The sequence below is a fragment of the Strongylocentrotus purpuratus genome, unplaced genomic scaffold (assembly GCF_000002235.5).
Source record: "Strongylocentrotus purpuratus isolate Spur 01 unplaced genomic scaffold, Spur_5.0 spur5_scaffold_11, whole genome shotgun sequence".
NCBI classification, from domain to species: domain Eukaryota; kingdom Metazoa; phylum Echinodermata; class Echinoidea; order Camarodonta; family Strongylocentrotidae; genus Strongylocentrotus; species Strongylocentrotus purpuratus.
Genome location: NW_022145596.1, coordinates 485,705 through 513,149, shown reverse-complemented (window position 1 = coordinate 513,149; position 27,445 = coordinate 485,705). Strand labels below are relative to the sequence as shown.

The following is a 27,445-nucleotide window of genomic DNA, read 5'->3' as shown; positions in this document are numbered from 1 at the left end:
TGTAAATTGAGGCGCAAATAATCATTGAGAAGCGCTTTTAAACCTAAACCAACAACCATAACAACAACAATTACACAAGGTCACAAGCGCCATGACTGGGATTTGAACCGCCAACCTAATTGATTAAAGCCCCTCTTAGTGTTGGGAGCCCCAACAATTTGATGGCAAATTTTCACTTAAATTGTATCATAATGTGAAAGAGGTTGTCATTTAAGACACATTTCTGCAAGTATTCTTAAAACAAATGTGTTTGAAGTCGAATATTAATGAAAGAATACAAAATTTAGGTGTTCTGCGTACGGCAACAGAAAATCAATATTATGTATTATTTGATCAATATTTGTCTTCAAACACATTTTTTTTTTTTTTTTTGGGGGGGGGGGGATATTTGCAGATGTGTATCTTAAATGACATTCTCTTTCACATTATGATATCATTTAAGTGAAATTTATGCCATCAAATTTTTTGGCGAAATTTTGGCTCCCAACACTTTAAAAGGGGCTTTAACACCCATTTCCTTCTTCAACTACTATGATGGAGCTATTTGCCGTGTTTAACTGCAATGGGGAATTTATTGTATCCCTACCCTCAAAGTGAATCACTTATTTTTTAAATTCCGAATGAAATGCTCAACCTACTACCTTACTTCGAAACTGAATCCTTTCCTATTTTGTTCTAATAATTACCTGCTTTTACAAAGGTGCGTGTATAGATGTTTCCTTTCACCTATAATATTGTATAATTGTGAGTCAGTGATTTACTATCGGAAGCCAACTCGGAAGAGAGCCAGTGAACGAGCAGTAAACCTGTTATCATAATTGGTAAAGTACGATGCCTTCAAAATATGATGAGCTATGACCTTAACGAATTAAAACAACAGGAAAAGAAGGAAAAAGAAACAAACAAAATGAAAAGAATTCGAATCTTAAAAGGGAATTTCAATCCAAAATATTTTGAGATATGCCGATTACCATTTGAATTTGATTTTTAAAATATTTTACATGCATATTGACAATTAAACCATTTTGACAGTTTTGAATATTAATATTGATGGTAAGACTACTTTATGTGACATGTGAAAATTATGGTCCAAAAGGTGAAGATAAGGGAACATACTATTAAATGGTCATAACCACAGGATGAGTCCTGTGCTCAGCTAAACATAAAATTACAAAATATTTGTTTGTATCTGACAACCTGTGTTATTCTGTCTTCACCATAGACAATTTCGGTAAGCTTTGATTGTTTTTAAAAAGCCATAGCTTGATACACAAACGTGCATATTTTCAAACACCTCTACAATATTAGTACGATCATCTATCTATCTCACGTATTTCATTATCTTTAAAGTCACTCTTTGTCTATTCTTCAAGAATTCTGAGGATGTAGGGATAGTAGATGATGGTAGCTCACTCAATAAAGGGATAAGGTGGTGGGGCAGGGGAAATGCTATCTAGGATTAAGTTACCTTTAATAAATAACGGTTATATTCAATTTGACAACTAAAACCTTTCTCTACAGCAGATGCATCAGATAATAATAAAAAAAAGAAATGTTTCATCTAAGGAGATGTTCATTCATTCTGGAAGATATCAGAAGAAAACAAATTATATCCTTGTCCCTTTTCTAAGTTACACCCGTTCATGACGTCACAGTTTTCTCGGATGAATCTGAAATTTGATTTTCTTGAGGCATGATTGTAAAGACATTGGTAATGCTACGCTTGGTATTAGATCTGTACCTTAAACCAATGTTACTATCTTTATAACCCCTGGGATCATAAACGCAGCTGAGAAACCTCGGTTAATTTTATTCATGGACTTCAAAATGTTTGTGTACACCTGTAGGACAAACAGTAAACTATCTGCGGTAAAAAAAAAGTAAATAGAATTAAGAAGCAGAAGACATGATTTTGTACTATCTCAAAAACTTCCTTTCCTACTCTGCCTACATGTAAACAGTGATCTACATCAATCAACGGTGATGCATTCATATTCATTTTTACCAAGCTGGCCTATTGATACTCAAAACTAGTGCACGCTACGACCAGGGGGTTCGATCATTCGTTTAGACAAAGTTTCGTCGTCAACGGAGAAGCTTAGAGTCGAGCAGAGGAGTGAAGTAGGCGTGTCCGTCATAATAGTTGTGGCTACGTCTGTTGGCTATTTGTAATTGAGCTCGACGTAAGTTCTTTATAGTAGTCGCCAAGTGAAACACGGAGCTCGAAATACACCCCTTACAGTCACTAGATGTTTTATTTGTTATTATGAAGAAAATTCATTCCTTTTCATTTTGATTCTTTTTTTGGAATTAAATTGTATAACGCGTTTTTGTTGAAACAATTCGTTCCCGTCTTTGCCATCGTCCATATACTGCAGAGGGAAATACGGATTGATTGAATCTTCAAGGAGGTCAACCCCATCTTTAGCTGAAAATGGTTCTTGTAGAGAATGCTCTACATCCTGTGGATTATGCCGTGATCGTCGTCCATTTCCTAGTCGTGCTCGCTCTAGGTATCTGGGTAAGTAAAGTTTGTGGATATTGATAGTAATGAAGCCCTGATATAAAACATATTATGACAATGTATGTATGATGTGATTTGAATTTAATGCAGAGTGGTAATGTTCCAAAAATGGAGGGTTATTCAAGAAATGGAATATAGATCTGAATATTATATGACACAGAGAGCTGATGCTGTTTCTCAAATAAATCAACAACATCTTTAATTTGTTATCTTTAGTTTTTATAACTATCTACAATCTTGTAAATTTTACTCTTTCAATTCATCAACAATCAATATGCGATGTATGTACATTAAAGTTGAATGAAAGGAGTAATGTCAAAGACTAGTGCACCTAACCAGGCGACCTAGGTAAGAAATAGGTCATGTGGATTAAATGACCATTGCCCGCTGGCGATCTTTCTCCACCTCGATTATAACACATATGATAAGAGAGCTAGAGGGAGAGGGGGGCATTTTGAATGCTGGTAAAAAAAGGAGTATAATGTTCTGACTTGTATTTCATTTATTGCGCATTTCGTGAAGTAGATCTAATACTGGAAAAACAATAATATGCTTTTATAAAGTCCTTCCACTAAACATTGCATTATTAATTCTTATATTCCATATCTGATGTCACGTGTGTTATTATGTGTTATTATGATTCACGTGATATTGCATGCCGTCGTTGCGTGTTTCTTAAGTAACTCTAATTTTGACACTTCATTGCTTGAATAAAATTTTGCATTACATGAATGGCTGCTTTATAGTCGGATTATATTACCCCTCCATATAAGTTGTTATCTTCATCTGATAGGGATAGAAGACTAAGTCTGACCGTGGAGTTACCCGGAGTGAACATCACCCCTTTTTTAAAAGTGTGTTGATCTTGAACAATGAAGGATACACAATTATTTATACAGAAGAATAAGGCCAACAAAAAAGGACAATTAAAGAAGGAAAAGAAAAAATAAGTAACACTGATAATAAGAGGAGGTAAATCTATTTATTTTTCCTCAATTGCAAACAAAAGGTTGATTTTAAATAAATATACAAAAATACAAAGAGGTATATAGCAACGGTAAAATATAATTCACACAATGATTCTACAGGGTGTGATACATAAATACATAAATTAATGAATAACTATGAGATCGCTATAAATACAATCATATTATTACAGATCATCAAATAAATTGTTGTAAGCTTATGAGTATATTGCTTCGTATGATGGTGTTTAACATCAGAAGAAGGTTAGATAGGTACGTCTATAACCTATATTAAGCAGATTATAATGAAAATTGATATCAAAAGTAAAATAAATTTATTTAAAAAAAAATCAAGAAAACAGGTCAGAAACGTCGTTCCGAATTGAATGGTACCACGTGTCATCTGGTCAGCGACAGAAGGGCGTCAACTCATGACCCGACACCCTCCCGGCCTTCCGGCTCTCAACAGACGATATGTCATAATCATAAAGCGTATTGAAATCAAATTAAGAAAGTAACAAACTGAGCCTTAAGTATGATTTCGGATCTGGCAAACAAGTATTAGCTCTCAAGGGAAGTGCAAAAGTTAGGACTTATTCCAACATCCGGTGAGTATCCAGAAGAGTATAATACTTGACTTTCTCGTTATAATACATTGTACAATTTGAATCACAAAATGAAATGAGACCACTCTTTCACTTCGGGCAAACCAACTCTTTAAACAAGTCCATTTGATCGGACCAATACAAAGAGAGTTATGATGATTTGAAATATGAGATCACTAAGTCTATATGAGAAACTCAAATTGACAGTTACGTCAGAGGATTGTGACATAGCGCTGATCACTCTCCCGTTGTGGCTTACAAAAATATCATCTTATTTATTTTTCTCTTTATAGTGCCTTTAAAAAATTGGAATTTTAATCATTTTGTGTGTTGTAATAAAATAATGAGGAAGTTGTCCTCCTCTACATCACATATACATTACCGATTCAGCCAACTTAAAAAGCCCATACCTAAAGTGATTACAACTTTCAAAGATTTATGACTTTCCCATATTTGTCCGATCTCATTCAATCGTTCATTGATCTATTTCTCAGGTTTTCTGTTTTTCTCAAGAGCAGTTTGCTATCAAGGTTGGATTTCCCTTTAAACAGTACTATTGCAAGTTAAAGACCCCCTTAAGTGTTGGGAGCCCCACAAATTTGATTGCAAAATTTCACTTAAAGTGTGTCATAATGTGAAAGAGGATGTCACTTAAGACAATTTAAGTGAAATTCTGCCATCAAATTTTTGGCGAATTTGGGGCTCCCAACACTTTAGAAAACTATTCTTATACCTGTGAGTTTTGCATTAGGTAGGTACAACGCCTTATCTTTCCTGATGGTGTATCATGTTTCCCTTTGGACGGGAAGGAGAGAGTTTAAAGGGCAACTCTAACCAAAACGGGCTAAAAAAATATGTTAAAAGACCTGTAGAACAATTTTTGACGGAGATTCCGAGCATGACAATGATTTTTCTTAGAAATCGTCAATAATTCTGGAATCTAGCTTTAAAAATGCCAACTCAGAACGCTCAGAAAAAAGCCTAGTTTCGGAGCTGTATTGCGCAATAGCATATGACGTCACTGCAGGAGCTTCTCCGGTGAAAAGGAGGGTGATTTAGGCAGTTAAATGTCTTTAATAAACAAACTATGATATTGAAGAAAAAAAGACATTTATCAAAAAAAAAATATGCACTTGATAATCCCAGTACGTGTTGGCAAATCCGTCATTCCTAAGTATTGAGAGATCCTTAGTTGTAGGACAAATCGGACATGTCCGAAATGACGTCAAATGTATCATCAAGCCACGTGACCGTATTAACCTTTTTAGAAGGGCCTAGCCAAGCAAGCGTGAGATCTGTGAAAAATGGATGGTTATTATCATTTTTGTCAATTTAGAGATTTTCTGAAAAATCAGAGGCTGAAATATTAATAAGTAGAGGTGTATTCATGTTTTGAAGGGCTATGTTAGTTGGGTTAGAGTGGCCCTTTAACTTATGATTACTGTTTAAGCCTGCATAACGAGATATGCCTGCATGGCATAATTAGGGGCTCAATGCAAAATATTTGAAATTTCATTCCTTGACCAAAAGCACAAGGTCATATTTTTTCTAAATAAGACATGTATCTATACAGTAGGCTTGCGGATGCACCATGAGAGAGAGAGAGAGAGAGGGAGGATTGAGGAGTCCTGAAAAGGACTCTCGGTAATCTTTCTCTTGAGGGTGTGTAGTCCTGAAAAGGACTGTTGACAGGCACGTACGAAGGGGGGGGGGGGGGGTTTGGGGTTAAACCCCCCACTTGAGTTTTTTTATGTGTATGTTTTGTGTATGTTTTTGTGAACCCCCCCCCCCCCTTTTGAAAAAAGGGTCCTCTTACCCATTTTTAATCAATTTCGTCATCATAACCATGATCGCAGAATAGTTTATAGTGATCTCTACAGCTATAGAAGTTAATGTAAAGTAAGAAATATAAAGCCTTGGACCTGACCTAATTGAAGAAAATCGCAAATACTTTTAAACAATTTTACCAAAAGTCATTTCAATAGCCTTGTACCTATTGAAACATGCAAACATGACAATGACATATTAGATAATATATCGGATAATAACGTATTGAAATTGCCTTTAAGTTGATTTCTTGAAAGTCTGTGCGATCATGGCATTAACCATATAAATACAATCAGAGAGAGGAGAGTGGGCTAGGGAAAGATAGGCGGAGAGATCGAGCGCGACCGGTATTACGCCGTCACCTATTTCGACATCTATATAAATAGTTGATTGTGTCTTATCTATTTACTCTCTACATCGCGGTGGCGCCTCACCTCAAATATTCACCTTTCTTTCCCATGAACTCGGATAAAATGGGTTGTTTGAACGAGTTCTTATTTAAGTTTAAGTTTGTCCGAAGTTCACCACGGCTCGGGACTTTAGGATTATCCCTATGGAACACATGTCAAGTGTGTCCTGTGGGACAAATAACATCTTATTCTATTGGTTTGCAATAATTACATAGGCAATATCGCAGTATAGTGTCAAAATTATTCAAATGATTAAAACGAAATAATGTCAATGTTATGAATAGCAAGAATCTTAAAGATTCGCATGACAGGAAACATCGAATAAAGATTATCATTTAAAAGTCAAATTTTAAAAATACGGTACATAACACGATGATCTAAATCGTTTGGCAAACGCCCTAATGTGAGGCAACAGTAAGGAAAGTCATTGTTTTTATATCGTTTTTCTTCCGACATTTTAGAATAGAATAATGTAGAAATAAAATAAATAATGATTATATATTTTTCAGATTGTATAAAGGTATATTATTTTATTTCCAGGTCAATGTGTTGAGTATTAACGTCTTCTCCGTACTGTCTTTCCCCGCGAGTTAATCTCTTTAAAAATTAAAAATAAATAAACAAACAAACAAAAACAGAAGCAATTGTCAATTGAGCACATATCGCATCACTGAATTCTTAACACATTTTAATGACGCCCAATATCCATCCTGAACCACGTGTCATCTTGAACAGAATTCTACTACACGGTGATACAGGGAAATACATGTATGAAATAAGAAGAGTTAACACCTTATTTACGCTTTTAAGAATGCATTGAATTACGAAAGACAATGGATTATAGACAATAAATTGTATATATTATTAAAAGAATATCTGTATATCATACTAATGTTATATCCTATCATCACCGATGATGACTTTGTCTACGTTTTCTTTTATCTGTAGTCGGCATGGAAGTCGAATCGCAGTACGACCAGCGGGTACTTCCTTGCAGGTCGAGACATGGCATGGTGGTTGGTAAGTTATTACGTCATCTCAAACCTTTTTTCTTTTAATTACAGTATTTAAAAAAATTTGTGGAACGCACCTGGCAAATTAGCAAGCTTGTTTGAGAAGCACTTTTTTCATTACATTTCATTTCATTTATTTAAACACTGTAGCTCGCTCAGTCTAAACAGCTGTTTTTCGAAGTTCATAACCTGAATAAAAATATACAAATTATAGTGTAAACAAAAACCAGTAACGAAAGATAACAAAACAAAATCATATGCAAAAATAAAACAATAAACAACGGGTATCACAAGGACACCAACGGCGATAAAAAGCAGGTACTATTTTTAATTACAAAATGCCAGTGACTCCCATTATAGGTGGCATTATACAGCTGCGTCGTTAAACTAGTCACTGTGAATACGGTGCTAAAATAATGACTGCCTCTTTTCATTAATTTTTATGGATAGTAAATATGTTTTTGATAATGTGGGATTAGATACAGTTCCTTGTCTATAACATTGTCTCATGTCACACATTTCATTTGCACATAACACTACCTGACCCTGTTTGGACAGTAAGTATGTTTTTCCTATATGTAGGAATGAAATACCGTTGCGTGTTTATATTATGCTGTCTTATGTCTTGATTGTTTCTTTTTAATACATTATAATACCGATTATACATCTCACCAAATGGACAGAGAATGTGATTTAAATCTACGTAAAGACACCGCCTGATACATTATTAAACATAACTTTTTACTGAATCAATTTAAATGAGGAAATGAGTAATTATATCTGTTTCGTTTAATACTACATGCATATCGGAATATTTCAATCGCAGTGATTAGTTTTGACGATAGAGGAGATTGAAAAGTAAGACCGTTTGAAGGTTTTCATGATATTTTTTATACAACGGCTAATTTAAATGCATATACATAAAGGTCAACATCTTCTTCATCTACCCAATATTGTGAAATTAGACAATCCTTCGCCCACCATCTTATCAGGGGCGGATCTAGCTTTTTGCTCAGGGGGGGGGTTGACCATAATGACGATGCGGAGTATCGTCCACGAGCCGCGAAGCGGCGAGCCGATTTTTTTGGGGTGTTTATTTGAACCCCGTAAGTGATGTTTTCCTGGCATCTATTAACACAATGGAGACCATAAAAAGCAGTGCATGATAACGTCTTTTTAAATCAAGTAACAGTTAAATACACAGTTATATCCAGAGTTATCATGTGTTTGGTTAAGTTACCAGATGAGTTGAATATCTTCTCACAATATTTGCACTTGAAAGGGTTTCTCTCCAGCGTGCGTTCTTTTTTCTTTCTTTTTTCTTTTTTTTTTCCTTTTTTTTCCTTTTTTTTTTGAGAATCGGCAACGCTGGCCTAGCTTGTCACTTCGGCGGTGGCCCGTGTCCTCAAAAATGCTGATGGGGGGGGGGGGGGGGGGCAAGGGACTCTGTGACATTTGTTCGCCCAACCCCCCCCCCCCCTCCCCCAAAAAGAAATAATAATAATAATAATAATATTAATAATAATAATAATAATAATAATAATAATAATAATAATAATAATAATAATAAATGAAATAAATACATAGAAATAGAATAAAATAAAATTACAAGTTTAAAAAAAAAGATAAGATTTTAAAAAATGGTCCCCGGATTTTTTTTTTTTGGGGGGGGTTGCAACCCCCCCAACCCCCCCTCTAGATCCGCCACTGCTTATTATAGAAATAAAGTAGCTTTGAGTTGCACTTACCTGACTAAGACATCCTAAGTACGGCAATGTAAAACTTAAATGTCAACTATCTTCGTACACCTAATTCAGTTGAGACCCCATAGCAGTATGTTACTTTCTATGTACAATCTACATTAGAGAGTTGTAGAAGTACCTTATATCAGGGATATCCCTGCTTATATTACTCAAGGTAATTCATCTGTCCAGCCTCAACTATAGTTTGATTTTTTTTAAAACTGATCCTCATAATCATAAAATAAACAATATATTTACAAAACTTTTCTTGGAAAAACAAATTGTGTTAACTCAATATGTATGAAATGGGAACGACATTTAGATTATACCCCTGAATGTATAAGAATGCAGAAATATCATAGAATGATATTTCGTTTTACTCCAGATATTGGTCTAAGATATTTTCAGTTTAAGATAGTAAATAGGATTCTGTATTTGAACAAGCAACTGTATAAGATGAAAATAGTGAGTAACGATAAATGTTCGTTTTGTAAAAAAAGAGTTGGAAGATATTGTACATTTCTTTTACAATTGTGAAATCAGTAAATCAATCTGGAAGGAAACGGTGAAATGGATAAATGAAGGTTCTCGATCACAGATAGAGTTTAATTTAGAAAATGTACTTTTTGGTTTTGAAGACAAAAGAATCGATGCTTTAAATTGCATGGTGACTTTGATTAAGCATGAACTATTTGTTCAAAAGCTTAATAACAAAATTCCAAATTTTAGTTCTTTGAAGAAGAAAAATCATTCAATATTATGAAGACGAGAGATATATCCATTCTATATCTGGTATGCATAACAAATTTTTTACTAAATGGCAGGCACTTCAACATTTGTTTGTATGAACAACAAGGAGAGAAATGTGAAAGTATTCTGTTTTGTTTGAGTTCAGGAAAGACTTAATTTCATTGAATTGTAAAAATGTTTGTTTGACTCAATAAAATAGCCTATGGAGGGCTAAAACGTTTTTAAAAAAAATAAATAAATAAACTACACATGTATACAATGCTTTTTTACATCCCCATCCTTTCTCCATTATATCCCTCTTTTCAATTATTATACAAAAGTAGTTTTTTGTGGTCTTTATATAGACTTCTTTCATTATCTTAAATCAATTGTAATACATCATTTAGTCTGATCAAATTTGTAATGGCATGTTGAGAATAAATTGAATAAAATGAATTAAAAGTAATATATTCATGGTAGTGTATAGTCTGCTATACCGTTTTGTTAAAAGGTATATGATATGATGTGTATTGAATGCGTATAGAAACTGAAGTGTTTTAATTCCCGAATATGTTATTCTCTATGTTTCTTGTTGTAGGTTGGTCTTTCTTTGTATGTGAGTAACATTGGTAGTGGGTCATTCATTGGTCTTGGTGGGACCGCTGCTGTATCAGGATATGCCGTCGTCTCATACGAATTCCATGTAAGTAGAATCAACTTCAGTTTGTTTGATCAGATGTTCTGTAATGCATTTATTGTAATCGGTTAAATGGACTTGAATCAAAAAATATACACACGATTATCATTCTTAATGATGTACATCAATTATTGATCAATTATTGATTCAAAATAACAATAAAAGTATAGAAAGGGGTATCAAAAATACCTTCTAGTTTTGAACAGATGTTCCACCGTCCGGGGGGGGGGGGGTGATATGTATGATATTGAGTGACTCGCGACGTAGTTCTACACTTATCTGGCCAAAGTGAGGAAACTTGGTCAGTTCATTCACCTCGTACACATGATTTCATACAGGATAATAACCATCATCTATAAAGCTATATAAAGCCTTCTATAATCTGTTCATTAAAGCACGCAATTATTTCATGCAAGTTGGTAAACAGAGAAGGTATCCGCAACCTACTTTATCTGGGGGGTCATGGATGCATGATGGAATAGCCACAAGTGCAGTGTAATAATATCTTTGATGGGTTCACTTAAGGGGTATCTCACTGAGCGGCGAATGCTTGCGAACGTAGCGAATTTGGGGTTTCGCCCGGGTATGTAAAAGGTCGCAAAAGCTTTGTTTAAGGTTGCAAGAAAGTTCGCAAAACAGTTTTCACGTCGAAAACAACTTTTCTTGCCGCAAAGAAATTTTGAACCCTTGGGCCTATCTCACTGAGCGGCGAATGCTTGCGAACGTAGCGAATTTGGGGTTTCGCCAGAGTTTGTAAAATGTTGTAAAAGGTTGCAAGAAAGATCGCAAACAGTTTTCTTTGTTGTAAACAGTTTTTCATGTCGCAAAGAAATTTTGAACATGTTCAAAATTTCTTTGCGAATTTATTTTTCCGCAAACAGTTGCAGGCGTTTGCAAAACAGTCGTTAGCGTTTGCAAAACAGTCGTAAGCCTTTGCAAACGGTTGTTAAACGGTTTTGCTCTTTGTTTTCGTCAGTTCTCTGTGTTTCGCCAAAGCTAGCGACCACGTTACCATATGGTTCCTTTATAAAATCGACCCATTGAGTACCAGCAGTTAGCAAAAGGTCTCAAATGTTCACAAATAGTGGCAAAGGATTGGCAAATAGTTGCTAATCTTCGCAAAAGTTGTCGCTAACATTTGTTTACAGTCGCTAATAGTCGCCAACTGCCTTTTGCAAACACTTTCGGAGACATTCGCTCAAATGTTGCTAATTGTCGCTAAACGTCACTTAATGTCGCTGATTTTCGCCAACATTCGTCAGAAAAGTTGACGAATCCAAAGTCGCAACGTTCGCAAGCATTCGCTGCTCAGTGAGATAGGCCCTTTAGAAATCTATTTGCGAATGTATTTTTTTCGCGAACAGTTGCAAGCGTTTGTAAATCAGTCGTAAGCGTTTGCAAATCATTAGTAAGCCTTTGCAAACGGTTGTAAGACGGTATCGCTGAAATTCTTTTTGATTCGCCAATGCTAGCGACAGCGTTACCATATGGTTCCTATATAATATCGACCCATTGAGTATCACGAATTAGCAAAAGTTCCCAAACATTCACAAATAGTGGCAAAAGATTTGCAAATAGTTGCTAATCTTCGCAAAAACTGTCGCTCAAATGTTACTAATTGTCGCTAAACATCAGTAAATGTCGCTAAATGTCGCAGGGGCGAACCCTGATTTTCGCCAACATTCGTCAGAAAAGTTAGCGAATCCAAGAATCCAAATTTGCAACGTTCGTATTAAAGCATTCGCCGCTCAGTGAGATACCCCCTATAGGAATAAGGCTATAATCTCCTCTCTTGTCCTTCCCTGTGCGCATAAAAACGACGTCCCAGTGGTGTATTACTATAGGCCTAATTTGAAAGAGACTATAAGCTATTCACGTAGGAATAAAATATCAGCGATAACACCTCGTCTTCCCCACTCTCGTCACCTAGAAACGATGTCCATTGGCAATGTTGCTATTTTAAGACAGAATAAAGCTCTTTTGGTGTATCATTGAGTATGCTAAGTATAAACTCAGAACCCTAAATCAGATTAGCGTTGATTTCGTTCGTAATGGACTGCGTCACAATGGACAGTTGAAATGCATCATCGTTTTACAAGGAAGGGATAAAAAGAGAGCTCGCTTGTTTGGCATCGAATTTCCCCTTTGATATTTGAGAGTATAGGCCTACACGATCTACAGGTAAAGTTAAGGTTTTAATACAATGACGATCAAGTTCGCCCTTAAGTTTGCCTCAGGATCCTTTTTACAAAAAACGGGCACGTTTGTAAACAATCGTGGACTTGCGTTACTCATTTACGCTAAATAACCAAGAACCAAGAAGGGCGAGAACATTATAAATGCATAAGAATGACGTCACATTATTTTTGATATAGATAGGAAAGAGTGAAATACTTTGGGGAATACGGAGGTGTGCAAAAAACCGAGTTGAGCCCTACCCCTTCACCATAAAGAATTTCATCTCTCGTTTATCATTTTCTCATGACGTCACTGGACATGCTGGGAAGATATTGATGGGGAATAAAAAGAAAGAACATATAAATGATAATCAGGAATCGAATAAAGGAACTATTTCCATGGTAACCGTAAGGTAAACACAAAAATAATACATCTAACTTAATTTTGTCAAAAAAAAGAAATAAGAGTAAAATGAATATAATATAAGAAATGATTGGTGAAAATTTTGGTACTCGGCAACCATTGAAAAGAAAAGGGGGAAAAATTGTATATAGTATTACAAGTAATATAATTTATTCTCATCCCTGTATTATATTTCAGGTGAGAAATGCAGTAGTATGTTAATATGTGTCACTCCTGGTTATTGTTATCTTTACTCTTACGCTCAATTATCTATGTTACACTATAACTTTGAAATTTGTTATCCAATGCACAAAAATTGAGAATGATCCTATCTGTTTGGATTGAAATCAATAAAGTTTGAATTTGAATTCGTCCATACTTGTAATTCAGTATTTCTATTTTCAATTTATCCGATTTATTCCAATATACTTTAATATAGTTCATGACCTTAATTTTTGTGTGTATAGTGGTAAAAAATTGGATTTATAAATATTCATGAAGACAGTTTAAATCATTTATCTTAAGGAAACAAAATAAATCTTAACCAAACAAGAATAAATATTATGTATGACTATTATGTGTCATCACCAAAATGTATACGTGTTTGTATTATATTTCTGTTTTTTGTAATTTTTGTCTGAGCCTTTATTTTACATGTAAGTGAAACAAATACCCATGTTAAACGTACATAAGCGTTAAAAAAATACATTAAAATAAATTGAGTTGAATTGAAAAAAGAGAGATCAGGAGAAAGAGAAGTGGAAGAGAAGGAACGAAACGAAATTGAATAAAATGCAATAAATAGGTCGATACAGTCGAGGATTACTATGATCGCTGAAACAAATGCCTGCATTATCCTTCGTCAATTATCATTTATGTATATTAATTAAATGAGTTAATAAAAAACAAAAACATCATTCAAATTCAGCTATGATCTCATAAGTCTTCTTTTGAATGATTTTTACAGGGCTTGTTTTCTCTTATCATCCTGGGTTTTATCTTCACTCCGATTTACATTTCATCAGGGGTAAGTAGCTCCGCTCAACAGAATATCATCATTTTTGCTTTGTATGTATGAAATTGATTTGTGCATTAACTCTTATGTTTAGATAATTCATCATTGAAGTAATGTATTTAAAAAAGATCGAAATAGAAGCAAGAATTGTTAAAAGTAATTTCCTTTGAGTATATGCAAAAGATAAAGCTATAATTGTAGAAGGAATCGTAATCTTGAAACGGTATCATGCGTGTGACATGTACATTTGATTTCTATCAACATTCCGTATTTTTATTGTTTCAATTTCAAAGTCCATCTACACTCAGATTCATAAGAGCATGTAGTTTCTGCTTACTCTTGTCCCTTTTATTGCTTGAATAGATGTGATTCAGCAATTTGTTCATATACATATAATTAGTCACAGGAAGGATGGTTCGAAAATTGATACAAATTCCATTAAATAAAATATTTGATTAGCCTCCTAAAACGTAACACTATATATTGTTGAAAATATTATAAACCAATACTGTATCTTCCCAAAATGATTCACACCGTATACTGCAAACAAACCAAATCTATTAAATGTACTTTGGAATTGCATAACTAAACAAAAATACTAAACCAGACGATATCGCGGCAACATATTATTTTATGATGCACTACGAGGGAGTGCGCGTGGCATGTGTGTGTGGGTGTGTGTGTGTGTATGTGCGTGTGCGCGTGTGCGCGTGTGTGTTTGTGCGTTGTTAGCGTCATGTTGTGCGGTATGTGGGTTTGCTGCGAGAGGAATGACCGGTATTTTTGCATCCATAAATATGGTATAGGGCTACTCCGGGGTGTATATCGGAAGGCGTCTAGTTCGTGGTCTTCGGTGAGGTGACATCAGATGATCATGACCGCCGTGCATATTATCTAGGGCACATGTTTGAGACATTTCCACCAGCTGGACATGTCAATCTGGACATGGACCTACTAGGTCAATGATCTGTGGTAGGCTCATGGCTGGGTAGATCTATGGAGAAGTCCTCACACGCAAAGCAATCATTACACACCAACTGAATCTTGAGAATTTATGGCTCTTTAACAAGCCTCTTCTCCTCTTTATGAGCTGTTATCGTTGTAGGAAGGCACACGTGCTTTCCACAATCATTGAACGTGACAGCAAACAAAATAAATCCTATCATTTAATGCATGCAGATTTACTAAAAATGGAAACAATCTACTGAACTACGTGAATAGAATGGAAATGCCTTTGAGTGTGTTCGTATATGTATTTGTAGCATCAGCTCCTTCAATGTGGAATTCTCAATCCCTAACCATGTTATAAATATATATTCTCTCGATACTTTTAATAAAGCCCTTAAGACCTATCATTTCTTGCAGTAGTGTTATATTTTTCTAAAGGATATTTAAGTTATCCACGATTATAATGTAATACGCGTAGAAAATTCGTTATTGTGTGCGCAATACAAATTTAATGATTTTATTAATATTTTCATTATAAATCACATTATTGTTATTATTACTGTTATCATTATTATTATCATTATTTATTTATTGTTATTATTATTAGTATTATCATTATCATTTTCATTGTTATTATAACAAATGAATAAAGCAAAAACAATGTTCTGTCCCGAGGAATTCGATTATCTGTTTTTGTTGTCTTTGTCAGTTTGCTCGTTACATAGATTTAATGGGCAGACCCGCACGTTAGCGATTACAATAAATCGGTTTATCTAGAGAACTTATTTGATCCTAGGAAATATATGCAACATTAGCATGAATCGGCCACCCTCACACTTGCTCTCCCGTTCAAAGGTTTTGTTATCGTTGTCTACAACAAATAAGGACACATAACCCTGCGCCATAGCTAACAATAAAATCAAGCAAAAAAAAAAGAAAGAAAGAAAAGAGAAAAACGAAACAATTATACGTATTTTTTCATTTTGTGAATGTGGGTGAAAGGTACTGAATATACACGCGGGCACTTGTACCTGTGCGAAAGTAATACTTGAAAGGGAAAGGTAACAATCCTGAAAATATTCACCAAATATTGAGAGCGTTTCCTTGCTTGTTTACATATCTTTCGATCAATCTTCTTCAGAATAACAATGGCCATGCATGGTCAACATCTTTAACGTGTTTAATCAAGATTTGTGTCGCCACTAGACCCTAGCATAAGGAGGAGTAGGTAAAAGCTGCAATATGTTTATATGATCCTTAAAAGAACTATTCTTGAGCTTGTAAGTTGTAAATCTTTTGCTCATATTTATGTTCAAGATATGAAAGAGTATAATATTAAACCATAGATCCTTTTGATACAAAGAGGGTATAGATAATACATTACACACTAACAGACGTATGACATTTAAAATACATGGTAGTATACAAACCAAAGCATTCGTATAAGAAAATACACCCCATCTCTCGTTCTCTTTCTTTCTCTGACTGTTTTAAACTGTATTTGTTTTTCCTATATGTTTTTCTGTTCCTTACTTTTTTCCCCGTTTTTTGACGGTTTGCCTATTTTTTTCTCCCGCTTACTGTTTTTAGGTAACCACCGTTCCCGAGTATCTTCAGATCCGGTTTGGAGGTCAAAGGTTACGTCTAGGTCTCGCGGTTGTCTCCATCATATTCATCGTACTCACAAACCTTTCAGTAAGAAAAACTATTATAACGAAGAAAACAAAAATCAAATATCATTCAAGGATTATGAAATTAAATTTGAAAGCATACATCAAATCAATTTGATTATATTTATTTCCATAATCTACAGGCATCCAGTAAACCAAATTACGCAATAGCCCCTGTTGAATGGCTCTCATGATTATAAGACAGTAATGGTACGATGATGGAGAATATACTAATTGACTATGTTTATATTTGAAATATAGACAGAAAACTGTATACTGGAGCAACTCTACTTCGTCATGTCTGTATGATATCAAAGAAGTCAAAATTTGTGAGCAAAAAGGATAACGAAAAGACAAAAGACCAAAGAAAATCATTAGGCAGTGAATTCTTGTATAATTGTACGTCATATATTATATATATTTCGTTTATATTAATATATCATACCGCAGCAAAGTGATTGAATTAAACTCCAAATAGAAATGGTATTATTAAGATTTAGCTAAGGATGTAATAAAACATTTGGAAGGTTTACTGATTACGAAGATTAATTCATTGGATAGAAATGTAATTTGATCGGAACATGGTCGAAAAGAAAGTAAAAATATATTGTATTCATTTGATTTCTTCTCAATATTAAGGCTGAGATGTACGCTGGTACAGTCATCATCCAGCAGACATTGGGCTGGAATCTGTATCTATCAGTTGTATTGATTCTCGTCATGACTGGTGTATATACTGTGGCTGGAGGCTTGACTGCTGTTATCTATACTGATGCATTGCAATCAATCATCATGGTGACTGGTGGATTGATCTTGTTTGTAATAGGTGGGTATGCAATTCTTTTTTCATCTCGATTACTTCTCATGAAGATTGTATTTCTTTATACTTCATCCGATTGATATAGATTTGTAAAAGTTGGTAGACCGCCTTCTATCATGTTTATAACTGTATGTCTAAAGAAATACTGAATACCTCTTCTAGATTTACAATATCCATTGTTTTATAATTGATGTCATGAATTATTAATTGCTGCGAGACAGGAGATAAGATCTGCTCAAAGAAACACACAAAATGCACAAAATAATATACGTGAATCCCTCCAACAGACCGGTGAAATGTTACTACTGACTTTAGATTCCTTTTCATTGTTTCAAAAATTATACCTGTTATTGTTGAACAACGACGGAAAACAAAAATCCCTTTCGAAGGAAAGCAAATAAAGGCCCACGTGAGCACATGAGTGTTCAGGTGGAAACACAAATAATTTTTACAACGATAAATCTCTCTAGATTGTTTGAAGTGGGGCATAACATAGCAGAGAATGTTAGAGAGACAGAGATAGAAAGAGAAAGAGAAATAGAGGACAGGGAGAGAGAGAGAGAGAGAGAGAGAGAGAGAGAGAGGAGGGAGAGAGAAAGAAAGAGAGAGAGAGAGAGAGAGAGAGAGAGAGAGAGAGAGAGAATCACAATGGAATACAAGAGTACTAGGTGTTTTTTTATATTATCGAACAAGGTTCATTTTTTGTAAGTACAAAGTTACCTCCTCGGGGTCTTAGGGGCGTTTCTTCTGTCAACATGAAATCGTTTACAACCGCTCTCTGTATTCGGCAAATTATACCATCTTCAACTCCTTCTGTTCTTCAATGTTTAATTTTCAGTCTTGTCTCACGTAGTCACTCCTTTTCAAAAGTTAGTTCAGATTTTTCTTTAGGTCAAATTGAACCTTATATATCTCTGCAAGCAAAACATTTCGAGATCAGCAAATATTTTGCATCTTACAATGCTATGAGGGTCGTAAATCTGTATCAATTCTGGGCCCCGTCTTACAAAGAGTTTGATATCAATCGTAACTTCATTGCGATTAATATCAATCGTAACTATGTACATAAGAGATAGGAGACTGCAAACTTACGATTGATTGGAGGACTTACGATTAATTTGGATCGATCGTAACTCTTTGTGAGACGGGGCCCTAAACATGTTGAATGTGATAAGGATGAATATGATAAATGGGTCCTATGAAAGTTTTGATATAATTTGCTACAGTGCTATTGATATGTTGTATGGATGGAAACAATCAAATTACATCAATTTGTATTCGAATGTGAATCACACTTTCAATGTCATTTGTTCACCGTGGCATTATGTCCTGATTTAAAAAACTTTTGAATCTATATTAAATGTTTATTTTTCGTCTTACAGTAATATTAGCTTTACACTTAATATTTTCTATAGTCCTGTATATAGCTTTTTAAGGTAAATCGACTTACTTACATTCCTACGAATAAAGGTCACGTTTAAAAAACAAGGATCTTGATGAACACTCAAAATTGTTCACAGTCTGAAATTATATGAACAAGCGAGCCACATTCACAGCCTTTATCAAATACACGGCCTTTCTGTAAATTAACCAATGATCAATTTTAAGCTTCATGAATAAATAAAATGAATGTTCAGTTCCATAGTATGATCCTGATATATATATATGACTGTATAATTATATTTTTTAACATTGTTACAGCCATCATCCGAATCGGAGGGTTTGAAGCTCTCCGTCTCGCCTACATGACAGCCATTCCTAACAGTACTCAATTGAATCCTAATACAACATGTGGAATACCTGAGGAGAAAGCATGGCATATCTTCCGTTCTGCTGATGATGGTGATCTCCCATGGCCTGGAGTCGTCTTTGGAATCTTTCTTCTCTCCATCCACTACTTCTGCACCAATCAGGTATTATCATGACACGAATAGCACTGATGTCATCCCTTATTATATCTCCGCTTCCCGTTCAAAGCTACTTAGTCTAGTATTCGCATTTGTTCGAGTAGGATATGTGTTTTTGTGTCGTGATGGGAGAGAGAAGAGGGAGACAGAGACATGGTGCGTGTGTGTGTGTGTGTGGTGGTGCGTGTGTGTGTGTGTGTGTGTGTGTGCGTGTGCGTGTGTGTGTGCGTGTGTGTGTGTGTGAGAGAGAGAGAGAGAGAGAGAGAGAAAGAAAGAAAAAGATTTAAAAAAGTGAGAAAGGTAAAGAGATTGGTGCTGAAGGCAGTTGAAATGCTGAGATAAGGGAGAAGGTCATCACACTTCATTTCTTATTTAGTGTTTTTATTTTTGAAAGATATATGTCAGATGTAATAAAATATACAAACTTGTATGCAATGTGGTGTATGAGCGGCGTGTTCAAATACCACACAAAGTAGGCATCTCATCTCTTTCAGTAAAGACCTTACGAGTTGTAAGAAAATACGCCATCTCTAGTTTGGAAGCAGCACATGTGAAGGGTGACGAAATTGCCGAATTATTTTCACGGGTAAATAGGAAGTGAGGGAATGCAAATCCACTCACTTCGTTGACTTAGCATGATTACTCATAATAACTAGTGAAAACTATATCACCTTCACCTCTTTTCGATAATATGAATAGCAATTATAACAACAACAACAACAACAACAAATTTTTTCATGTTAATATGATATTGAGTACACTTGTGCCACAACCGGTGTTCTTTATTTTTATCATCATATTTTCTTTCGCCACGAACTACAAGCTTTGATCTATATCAAACTGCTACAATTATATTGATACCATTATCTTAATGTCTTCTTCAACGCTTTCTATAAATGGCGAAGACCTTTTAATTATTTGTATCACTTTCCTTTTTTATTATTATCAGGTTTTGGTCCAACGTTCATTGTCTGCTAGGTCCTTGACACATACTAAGGCTGGTGCAATTCTGGCTGCGTCTCTTAAGGTCCTACCTATGATTCTTATGATCTTTCCCGGTATGATCAGCAGAGCAATGTGGCCAGGTAAGATCATCGAGTTGAGATTGGTTTTGAATTGATTTAATTTTGTTTGATTTAAATTGGTTACTTTCGCTTTGTAACTGCAAGGAAAAGGCGCTATATCAAATATCTTTTGGATTGGATTGGATATCTTACAATGCCAAATTAATATTTTGGACTAGTGTAGTGCCAAAATAATTGAACATTAACGGTAAACCATGGAATCATATGATTTCATTTGGTCAATCATGAATGCACAATTTTGTTATGTTTTACAATTTATTTTTAAGCAGTAGGGAAAACTCAGACAATGACTCGTTCTGCTTAATTATTATAACCAAATGTCATCTTTGTGATAGATATTATCATCCAATATGATAGTATATAATAATAAAGTTCTCTCAAAGGTTGTAAATAGACAATGAAATTACGTTAAAGTAATGCAAAACAAAAAACAGTTGAAATAGAATTGAGAATGCCCTTTTGTTGTTTTTAAATGACTGATATGAAATGAGAATATAATATATCCTTGTTTGGATACTCCATCTATATAGATGAAGTAGCTTGCCAGGATGCCGAGTCTTGCATGGAGATATGTGATAATCCAAACGGATGCTCCAACATTGCCTACCCTCTGCTTGTGCTTCGCTGGATGCCAATAGGTAACACATGAATAACTTAAAATGTGGTTTCAAACTGTACATGACTGTATTCAGCAGTGGATACAAATAGAAAGACAATTCCTTGGTAAAAATACTAAGTTTTTAAAGAGCGCCTAGCACATTCCGACTACATCTCTGTGCGCTTTTAGGAATCGCTTCCCTGAATTTAGCTACTCAACACATAATTATGGGCCTTGAGTGGCAGATGTACATTGCTGTTTTGCCAAATACATTAGCGTGCCAGGTTCAACCTCTTAACCTCCCTATTTGCAATCAAGTGTTCAAATCAATGGACTATTATTATTATTATTATTATTATTATTATTAACTCATCACATTTTCTTTCAACCTCAATCACTTCTTTTTCTTCTTAGTTGGCCGTGGACGATAGATTATGAAGTAATCAACCCTTTGTAAATTTGATAAAGCTATGGAATTGTCTATTAATAATACAAAAATAGTATGTAAGATAAATTGCCTTACCAAGCGAAGTCATCCCGCGCTCCTTCACATTCTTTTGTATATTCGAATGTTGACAGGTTTGAGAGGTCTGATGTTGGCGGCCATGTTAGCTGCTCTCATGAGTTCATTGACCTCTGTATTCAACAGTCTTAGTACTCTGTTCACCATTGATATCTGGACTAAGATCAGACCTTACTCCACTGAGCTGGAACTTCTTACCGTCGGAAGGTAAGCGAATTTTTTCCCTAAGAATGTTTCTGCAATAATTGAAAGTAAAAGTAATACAAAAGAAGTAAGACTTAAACCCTTATTTTGTAGACATATATTTTTGCAATTTATAATAGAATTAAAATGACATAAACCGCATCTGCACTTTATTATAATCACTCTTTTAATCATAATCACAAAGTCAATTGAAATTTGTCTGTTTTTCTATATGCAGGTTTTAAAATAAAAAAATGCAAGAAAATCGACTAAAATATCCAAATGTGTTTTCTGAAATATTGATTATACCAAATTGTATTTATTCGATCATTTAAAAAACTTATTTAGTCATTAATTATTGAGCATTGTTGAAATAATGATATGATTTGACTTTGGTTGTCAGGTTGTGTACTCTGGTACTAGCCGCTGTGAGTGTCTTATGGCTCCCACTCATTGAGGCATTCGGATCAGGTGAACTCTTCGTTTATATTCAGTCTATGACGTCATACCTCTCTCCACCAATCTTTGCTATCTATTCGGCTGGTATGTTCTGGAGTCGCACCAATGAACAGGTTCGTCCATTCCTCATTTAGACTCTTCAATAAGAAATATTCTTACCTTCTTTCCGACAATCACACACTTTCTCCTCCTCCTCCTCCTCCTCTTTTCCTTCGTTCTCCTCATTCTCTTCTTTCTATTTCTCCACCCTCCTATTTCTCCTTCCCTTCCTTTGCCTCTTTATCTTCCTTTGCCTTTATCTCCTTTTCCTCCCTTTCTACTCCTAAAATTTATCCTCCTTTTCTTCCGCCTCTGATTCACATTCTTACTTCCCGGTTCCTCTTTTTATCTTCTTATTGCATCTGCTATATTTTCGATGTTCCCTTGTATTTCCCTTCATAGCAAGATCGGAATAGAAAATCTTTCAATCATTGGTGTCAGGACCTTTGCTACTTTACTCTTTTATTATATATTGTAGCTATAGATCGCATTTCCTTTATTTATTATAATTTGTCCGTGAAGAAATGACTAAAATTATGCTTACTGTCTTCCAGGGCGCATTCTATGGTCTTATATTCGGTGAGGCTGTTGGAATAACCCGTATGGTCCTGGACTACTTGTACTCAGCACCAGGGTGTGGTTCCAAGGATACCAGGCCTCTTATGATCAGGAATTTCCATTATCTTCACTTTGCCATTTTCCTGTACGGTGCCACAGTTCTAGCCGTAGTGGTCATCAGTCTTATGACTCCCGCTATAGAGCCAGCTAAGGTAATTCGATTTGAAAATAAGTATTTAGAAGCAATCAAAGTGAAAGTTTACACAATGGGACGAAATACAAACATCACCATCGTTGCTATGAACAATACTACTACTACTACTACTACTACTACTACTACTACTACTACTAATGATAATTGGATTTATATAGCGCCTTTTCCAAAGGTTACAAGGCGCTGCTATCTTAGACTTTTAACAATTTAAGAGGAGTAATCAGTATGAAAACGCTAATTACAGGTTTTTAATGAGTATTAAAGTTTAAAAAACAGGAAAAATCACATAGGACTAATAGTCGGTCTTAACTTTGTTATCCGTCAACATGTTCGTAGATGGTTGAACCTTTTTTCTAGACCTATGTTTAGGAGATTAGAAACACAGTAGTATATTCGTAATGTTTGTCGGTTATCAATCTTTAAAAGTGATATGTAGTTACATTTTATTTGAAATTTTCTTTAATTTATAGGATTACTACTGGATTAAAATACATTAAGTTCCATTGTATTTTAATGTTTCCTTTGATGATTGTATAGTTGATAGGCCTGACATACTGGTCGAGACACAGCAAGGTTCCTCGAGAACCAATGTCAGAGGAGGAGAAGCGAAAAGATGAAGAAAGACAGAAGGTTAAGAAGCAGAAAGAGATCGAGAACTACAAGGGTATGGATCTTTTCATATTGTTCATAGCTATAATTTTATTAGGTTGATGTTTTGAAAATTTGTACAAAGAATCATGGATTACGAGCAGGAGAGGTGACGATTCCCACAAAATATATTCCTCTATCTATATGTCATTTTTTTAAATCTGCAATGTCTTCTTGAGCGATTCGAGTATATTGGTAATGTTGGAAAAAGGGCATACTACTCGAATCGACAGTCACACCAGGGAGGTGAACTCACATGCCCTGGTCACACTAGAGTGGTTACTGGTAACCAGTCGTTGGCCAGTCGGCAACCTGTCAGCAAGCAATCGGCGACCTACGAGTAGTTGCCCACCAACCTTCATTTCTTTTAAAAATAAGTAGGAAACCGGTCTGCAACCGATGTGAACTATAGTGTGCAGCGGATCGGCTACCAGACACTGAGAAGCATTGCTTTCACATTTCGCGGTTTTATTCGGCAGTGGTTGGGGGGGGGGGCGGAATTGCCACTCTAGTGTGACTGAGACGTTATTTATTATTATTTTATTATTTTATTTATACCTTTTTGATCATATAGAATACACATAATACACAGCAGTGAGGGCATTAGTAAGAATTACCCACACAAGGTACATTTGGAACAGTCTAACACGCCCGAGGCGATGGCTGAGGGTGTTTGGACTGTTTCGAAGGTACCAAGTGTGGGTAATTTTACTAATGCCCGAACAAAATGATGTGTATTATTTTTTTTATAAGATTGTGTTTTATAACATGATTTGAATAATGACCGGTCATTATCCAAATTACGCGTTAGGCAAAATAAGTGCCTGGTCACGTGTACGCTTTCAACCAATCATTTGACTAGGATCCACGTCATCATCTTATAATAAATTATAAGTCATGCTTTATTTTAGTTTGTTCTTCGTCTTGTTTATCCCCTAGGACGTGCTGAGAATCCATCAGTTAGTCGTCGAGCTTGGAACATCGCTTGTGGTATCACGAATGCACCACCAGCACCGGAGCTTACTGAAGAAGAAAAGGCAGAAGAGTTCAGAAAGCTGACGTCACTAGATGAGGATCCATTCTGGTCACGTATTGTTAACGTCGGGCTGTTTGTCTGCATGGCATTCGGTGTCTTCGTTACAGCCTACTTTGCCTGATTTATTCACAGGTCATGGATCGCATAGTAGTCGTCTGTATATTCTCCTCCTCTTCTTCCTCCTCCTTCCCTTCTCTTCCTTCCTTGTCTCCTTCTTCACTTCTTCTTCTTCTTCTTCTTCTTCTTCTTCTTCTTCTTCTTCTCCTTCTTCTTCTCCTTCTCGTTTTTTTCCTTGCAATCGGGTACTGTAACAGTAAATATCTTTCATTAATCAGGTTAATTAGACAAGTTATGGGGATTCATAACGGGCTACAATAAAAAGTCCTTAAAAAGTGGTAGGCTTACATACATGTATAAGATAAGCAACGAGAAAAGAAATATCAACTTGTGTATTTGAATATAGAATCTGTTTTTCTGTTCGTCCAGTAATCTAAAAAAAAAAAAGAGAAGAAGGCGGCAACATCTACCTTCTTTAATAAAAACTAAGAGAAAGTGATAAGATTTGTATCCTAACCCTTCCCAAATAGTATACTTTTATCTTACGCGCACGATGGGACTGGATATTTCGGTCGTTGCCTTGGTAACTTAGCCTTAACATTATTTTACATAATTCCTTCCATATCGTGCAGTTGATCAACATGCGCCAATATTTGAATACGTGACAGAGCTCAAGTGGAGTGAGTTAGTGTCATGAATTCAGATATTGGCAATGATTGGTGACAGACAAGAAAATATAGAAGGAATTTTGCAAGTTGATTATTAAACATTTGTTCTTTATCAGAATGTACGCGTATTCATATGAAATCTACGTTTCTTGTGGTATCTTTCGTAGTTTTTTGTCAAGTTATGGCCCCCATTTTAGAAAGATAGGTAGAAAAGAAAAAGAAAAACAAAATGACCAAAACATACAGTGACGATAGAATGATCGTCAAAAACTATCACTACAGACGAATATAAAATAAGGAGCAACTATAGAATAAAAATAATGAAAATTAGGAATTCAGTTTTGAAACTAATTTAAATCATTTTTTACAAGAATGTTTATCAGGTTAGGACTAAATCAATATATGACATTAGATGACGTTATACTCTATACACTCCGTAAAAAATACCAAAAGTAGGTTGAAGCAGGCTGCTTTTATTTTTTGCTTAATATTAATTACCTCAATTTAACAAATTAGTTTTCCAGTGTTTACGATTACATAGTCACTTATTTGAATGTTGTTATTTTACAAGGATAAATGTCGCGTCAAGCAAACACCGATTCATTATTCAATCACTGTGATTATGAATCAAAGTTGTATACAGTGACGTAGCTGCAGGGGGCACCCTTTCGAGTGGTGAAAAAATGAAAGAAAGAAAAAGTGAAAAATGAAAAACAGGGAATGGGAGAAGGGGAAAAAGATGGGAAAAGAAGACGTCTGAACCAACTCTCGCACCCTCTCCTCACCAGTAGCTTTGCAATTTACATTTCGTTTTACGATTCAGACAGGTGCATTCCTCCCCCCCCCTCCGCCTCAATCGTTCCAGTACCCCCTCCCCCGCCCCGATTGTTCCAGTACCCCCTCCCCCGCCCCAACTGTTCCAGTACCCCCTCCCCCGCCCCATGTGTTCCAGTACCCCCTCCCCCGCCCCCAATCGTTCCAGTACCCCCTCCCCGCCCCCAATCTTTCCAGTATCCCCTCCCCTCCCCTCAATGGGTGGACCTACTCTACACCACTGGCAGTATATTTGTTTTTACATCAATCATTCGGTTGTTTACGAACATTTATGTTTAAATGCGCTCTTATCTCTTATTTCTCCAAAGGAACCTGGTAACTTTAAAACAAAAGTAAATATAAGCAAACTAAAATCAAGGTTAATAAAATCGACTACCTGGATTTGAAATGCGTTGTAATCAGCGAGCCATACCCACTTAGTTAGGTTTTGATTTCGCACCGATTCTTAGTTTTGGCAGCTCTCATGATTACTTATTATTTCCATTATGACTAGGCTACTTGTTGAGGTGAAATGAGTTTAGAATACCGAAAACAGGGTTCAAATTTACAAAGTTTGATATATTCTTGTAAATATTCTTGAAAGCGTTTTGTAATCCACATGCTTTGTTTTAGAGTAAGCACAGGCTTTGTTTAGCACCGCATTCGATTTTGTCAAATGTATTTGTCAAATTGTGTCAATTGTATCATGCATAGGATGTATGTGTTTATATATAATATCAAACTAGAGTCTGTATTTCGATTAAGATTCTTCTATTTTGAATGACGTTTACGTTCTTACCCATAGCCTTACATCTGTGTTGAATGTATATGTCGCAAGGTGATATTATGTCAACACGATCAAAATTGAAGTGATGAAGTAGTTTTGTGATATTTTAAAAGGAAATCCATCGATTGTTGAATAAAAGATATGCAAGAATCATCAACTTTTTATATGCGTTTGATTTGTAAACGCATTGAGAAACGGCTATAAAGCGTTACTGTGAATGTAGAAAGTCTGCCTTTGACGAGTTATTTTGTCTTAATTGAATGAATTACAATTAGATTTGTTACTTCTGTGAACCTGTTTAATAAGACAATATCGCGTCAAACCT

The 27,445-nt window shown here is 35.3% G+C and overlaps 1 protein-coding gene across 1 annotated transcript; it reads left to right on the top strand.

Annotated features, from left to right (window-relative positions):
- The first annotated feature begins 1,936 nt into the window (after positions 1-1,936).
- Positions 1,937-25,999, top strand: LOC587164 (sodium/glucose cotransporter 4). Its single transcript, XM_030980262.1, has 14 exons — positions 1,937-2,521; positions 7,280-7,351; positions 10,414-10,518; positions 14,060-14,119; positions 16,646-16,750; positions 17,365-17,551; positions 19,247-19,458; positions 20,402-20,537; positions 21,068-21,175; positions 21,715-21,865; positions 22,245-22,413; positions 22,894-23,109; positions 23,649-23,775; positions 24,699-25,999. The coding sequence occupies exons 1-14, from the start codon at positions 2,435-2,437 to the stop codon at positions 24,914-24,916; spliced, it is 1,953 nt and encodes a 650-aa protein (XP_030836122.1). The 5' UTR covers positions 1,937-2,434; the 3' UTR covers positions 24,917-25,999.
- The last annotated feature ends 1,446 nt before the right edge of the window (positions 26,000-27,445 follow it).